This window comes from Quercus suber, unplaced genomic scaffold (assembly GCF_002906115.3).
Source record: "Quercus suber isolate HL8 unplaced genomic scaffold, Cork oak 2.0 scaffold_168, whole genome shotgun sequence".
NCBI classification, from domain to species: domain Eukaryota; kingdom Viridiplantae; phylum Streptophyta; class Magnoliopsida; order Fagales; family Fagaceae; genus Quercus; species Quercus suber.
In genome coordinates, this window is record NW_027069628.1 from 644,278 (window position 1) to 649,518 (window position 5,241).

The window sequence follows — 5,241 nt, forward strand, 5'->3', positions numbered from 1 at the left end:
CAATGACGAGTTACCAGAAGAGGTCATACTGTAGAGAAAGAGTTTCGGGGAAGGGGTTAACCCTGACATGACTAAAGGGATGGTGGCTACCATCACATTTAATGCATCCCACAAAACCTCTTGGCTGTATTTATGTGGAGAAGACTCCTGAACAGTACTACTGCAACTCACAAAGGGCTTAGGAAGGTGTCTGATGGGACAAGTACTTAAGTAGTGGTTTGGACGATTAACAAATGGAGGGTCAAGATCATCTAAAGGGAGCTATATAGTGCAAGAGACCCTCCAAAGAGAGTGGATCGAAAAATCTGTAGAAAAAACATTGTAGTAACAAGAGCTGGAATTGTATCCAAGTCTTAGAGAATTATATTCAAAAGCCACTCTCCTTGGACCTTGCCGAGGAAGGATTTCTTCGCAAAGGACCTGTCTCTTTTTGCTTTCCTATTATCTTTAATTCCCTACATGTGTTGTTTGATCCATTGAAACCTAGTTTTTAAGTCCATCCTCTACAAATTCATTATGTTAGGCTCTTTGGGCCTGAAGCTTTCTACCTTTTGGGCTCAAGACACAAAACACCGCCCTTACAAGTATATTAGATGAACTCAATTTTTTTTCTCTGCTTCACACACGGTTTGGAAGAGGAATGGTCATTTTGGTTATATAGAAGAACCAAAGGAATACTTTGAGCAAAAGAGTTGACAAAACCCAACACAAATTTGAGAATCTACCGTGATATAAGCACTCCATAATTATTCCTTTGATTTCCTTCAACACCTGCTAGTATTATAGGAATATTTGTAAGAGATTTGAATTGGTTAATGCGAGATAGGTGAGAGTGAGAAACTAAAGTACAGATATTTTGGAGGAGCTGATTTTGTTGGTAAAATAAAGAGACAAGACCGTGGGTTATGGGGTAAAGCTGATGGTGGGGTTGGTGAATTTAATTCTCTCCAACTGCATCTACCAATTTTGGTCGATAGCAATCCAGGTAGCACCCACAATTTAATAATTTTAGTTTCCTTTCAAATTTTAAAAGCATACCCAACATGGTTGATCTTGCAAATGAAATCCTAAATTTTCGATTTTTTTTTAATAACATGGAGGAGATAAATAATGTTTAAATAAAGTAGTAAAAAAAGCATAGAAAGTCCATTGCTTGTAAAAGAAAGAAATGGACCAGGCAAAAAAAGGAAAGAGTGACCTTTTAGGTTAAATTTAGCTAAAAATCTTGCCTAATCCCATGCAAAATGCTATAAAAGTTGAAACTTAAAGAACTAGCAGACAACTAGACGCTTATCTCCAACTTATTATAGTATTATGAATTTTGATTGGACTATCGATCCCAAATATCTAGGAACACGTCCTACAATTATTGAAGAACAGCTAAGCGATTAAAAATAACACACACTAAACAACAAGGATAACAAATCCTTATATATATATATATATATATTGATTAAAGAGCCATACTGGCAATTTTTAGCGCCAGAGATCAAGGGCAATGCAACCTTAATTCTTCAATTAAAGCATTCAAATCAGAGCATGATGATCCTCCTTCTTCAACGGCCCTCTTTGCCATCTCTCCAAGTGCCTTGGCTCTGGCCGCTTCTTCACCCACCAAAATTTGCCTCATTGCCTTCTCTATCGCTTCCCTCTTGATTCCATCTACCACTCCAGTCCATTGTTGAGCACCAACACTAATTCCAATTTTCAGTACTTGAGTTATCAACTTCTCATTGTAAAACTGCTCAGAAGCCATAGGCCATGTGACCATAGGCACCCCCGAAGCCACTCCTTCCAAGGTCGAGTTCCACCCGCAATGAGTCACAAATCCTCCAACTGCTTGATGATCAAGAATCAAAACTTGGGGTGCCCAACCTCTTATAATTAATCCTTTACCTTCCATTCTTTTCTCAAATCCTTTAGGTAGCCAATCTTCCTCTTCTTTCTCATTTTTGCCTTTCCTCACAACCCAAATGAATTGTTGTTCTGAAGCCTCAAGACCCATTGCAAGTTCGGAAAGCTGAGAATCACTAAAATTTGGCATACTCCCAAAACAAATATAAATAACCGAATTGAGTTTCATTGTACTAAGCCACTTTAAACATTCATGTTCATCAATGGAAGCTTCCTTTCCCCTTTGGGCTTTATCTTCAGCATCCTTGTTGCATAGTGAAACTGGACCTATATGCCATGCCTTTATTCCCAAAACTTTCCTGTAATGATCTGCATAAGCCGGCTCAAGCTCATAGAAGCTGTTAACAACCACCCCATAGCTTGTAAACTCCGACTCCATAGCTTCTTTCAACAACTTGTAAAAGTCTGTTTCAACTTCTTGCAGATAGAAATCAGGAAGTTGCATCCTTGTCAACTTTATCTCTCCTGGAAAGCTAGGAATGACAAAAGGTTCAGAATCAGAGAAAACTTTCTTGTGGGGTTCATATTGTTGCAAACTATGCTGTGAAGACAGGGAAAAAAAACTGGTTATCCCGAAAACAAGCCTAGGAATACCAAAATTAGCTGCAACATCAGTTGCCCATGGAAAGAATATGTCGGCAACAAGGCAACTAGGTTGGTACTCTTCTAGTAGTTGCTCAAGTGGTTGTTGGAGCATTTTAGTGGCTTTGATAAATTTGTCAGACATATCTTCGGAAGTCACCGAGTCAATATTCTCACATCCTTCAGGGAGGCCAGCCTCTACAGCCGGGAACTTGATGATCTGGATATCAACGTTGGTGCCGCGAGTTTTGGAGAATGTAGGCACGTTGCGAGGAGTAGTGACAATCGTTGCCTTCACACCTCGCTCTGCGAATAGCTTGGCCATGTCCATCGTTGGTATCAGGTGGCCATGGGCCATCAAAGGGAAGAAGAATATGTGAAGCTGACGACTTTTGCTACCCATATCACCTGGAACAAGCGGAAATAGAGAGGTTATTAGGCTAGGCTATATTTTGCAGTGTTGGTATGAGAAATTTGTTAGACATGAACATATATAGACATAGTAAATTATAGTAGCCCACAGGGGGACCGGAATACTTTGGAATATACTTCTTTGCGGTGTTAAATGCGACGCTCTCATTTCAGTGTCCACAAGTTGTTGCGCGTATTAGGCTAGGCTATTATTTTTCAGCGTCAGTTTGAGAAATTTGAGAAAATAGTTTTTTGAAGAAAAAAATAAATAAATACTAAAATACATTGTTATTAGGATTTGAACTCTAATACTAGCTCATTAAATGAAACAGATTTAATAAATCAAATACATGTTTTTATTAACTTTCAAAAATTAGAAACTGAAAATAGAATTTTGCATATTTTTTGTTTCCTTTACAGATTAAGTTTTGAGCACAGTTTTTGTTAAATTGTCAAACAAATTTTTTAATTTCAAAAATAAAAAATTATTTTTGAAAACAGAAAATAAGAAGAAAAACTGTTTTCAAACTTATCCTAATATTCTTCTTTGGTGGTAATAAAGAAATGCAATGATTATTATTATTATTATTTTTTTTGGTAAACGAAATGCAATGATTTTCATTTCTCAGTCACTAGTATAATAGTACTGCTCGTTCTTGTGCACTCCAATAATGTCCTTTATAATAGTATATATAATTTATATCCAAGTAAACTTTTTTATTCCTACTAATAATGGTAGTGAACCAACATCACATGATTCATTTATAAAAAAATAAAAATAAAAAGCACGCGATTCACATGGACTGATTAAGAAGGTAGTTGTACCCAAATACATCAAATGGACTGAAAAAAGGTTTAATATATTACAAATATTACTGCCGAATTTATTTAAATTATATGCATGTCAATAACATAATAAATAAAAACATTAAAATTATTATTTTGTGAATAATATTAGTAAAAATTATGTAATAAAATTTATAATATCTTTAACATTTTCTTATAAAAAATATAGATCACTGCTGCATATATAACGTTCAACAGGCGAGCTACCAGAGGAGCTTCTTGTTAGTGAACGAAGAAGATCATAATTAACAACCCCAAGTCCAATATTAGAAATCTATGTCAACAGCTTTGATCTTGTGATGACTAGTGATCCACATTGCATGTTGCTTTAACCACGCATTGGAGGCAACTGAGGTGTCACTCACACTGTCATACCTAACTTTTTAAAAGTCTTTAAATAAAAAAATTCTCTCTCATAATTAGATATTTGTAGAGATCTGAAGGCAAGCCTTCTGTCCCCTCCTTTTTTTTTTTATTTTTTTTTTCTTTTTTCTTTTTTCTTTTTTTTTTTTAAATTTAAATTTAGCAATATGTATCTGTTCTAAAACTATTTAGGTTCATTTCTTTTGAAACTCGATTTTAATAAAATTGAGTTTTAATGTAAAACTCGATTGGTTTAAAATCGAGTTATGCCAAATGAAACTTAAAAAATAAATAAATAAAAATAAAAATAAAAATTTGTGGATGAAGAACAAGTGGACGATGGAAATGATGGGGAAAGATGCTATATAAAGGGAAGAGGCCTCTAATAATGGGGGATCGGAAAAAAGATAATAAGAGAGAAAGAAAAGTTTTACTGTAGCTCTAAGAATTGTTTTCACTGGTCAATCAATAATATTCCTCTTCGGACATTATTTTGTTTAGCTTTTTTAAATGTGTTTTTACATTGGTTCATTCCCGGTGATTATAGTTAACAGTTACTAAATTCATAAATAACCCAACTCTTTCACCCACTCTCTACAAATTCATTGTTTTAGGTTTGGGTTATAAATCCTGACCTTACAATTAATTAATATATGTATCACTGCCATGTCATGATGTGTCACATCCTTATTTTTCAAAAATAAATTGTTATATCACCGTGTCATTCCCATACCCATTTATATGTTTGTGCTTCCTAATAAAAATATTAATTAAACAATATTGACATGTGGTTTTGTTGATTGCATTCTAGTATTCTGCACACTCATGGTTTAGAAAAAGAGTAATACTATAAGCACAAACTATGTTGCAATGTTTTTACAAATTTTTGATGCAAAAAGTTCTTACTAGTTTTCATATGGGTTCATTACTAACATCATATTTTTAATTACCAATAACCACTCACCACATCAGTAATTTGCAAAATATAATATGAGTTCAACACTTTCCTTTAAAAAAAAATATATCACTTTGCCCACTAATTTTAACTTTAGCCATAACCCATCTTTGCGTCTACCCTTAAAAAGCACAATAAAACACTCCAAAAATAAAACATAGATTTGAGAA

General features: G+C 34.4%; 1 protein-coding gene across 1 annotated transcript; it reads right to left on the bottom strand.

Moving 5' to 3' along the window:
- Positions 1 to 1,365: 1,365 nt before the first annotated feature.
- On the bottom strand, positions 1,366 to 2,983 carry LOC112025893 (scopoletin glucosyltransferase-like). Its single transcript, XM_065777900.1, has one exon. The coding sequence runs from the start codon at positions 2,897 to 2,899 to the stop codon at positions 1,490 to 1,492; it is 1,410 nt and encodes a 469-aa protein (XP_065633972.1). The 5' UTR covers positions 2,900 to 2,983; the 3' UTR covers positions 1,366 to 1,489.
- Between the last annotated feature and the right edge of the window lie 2,258 nt (positions 2,984 to 5,241).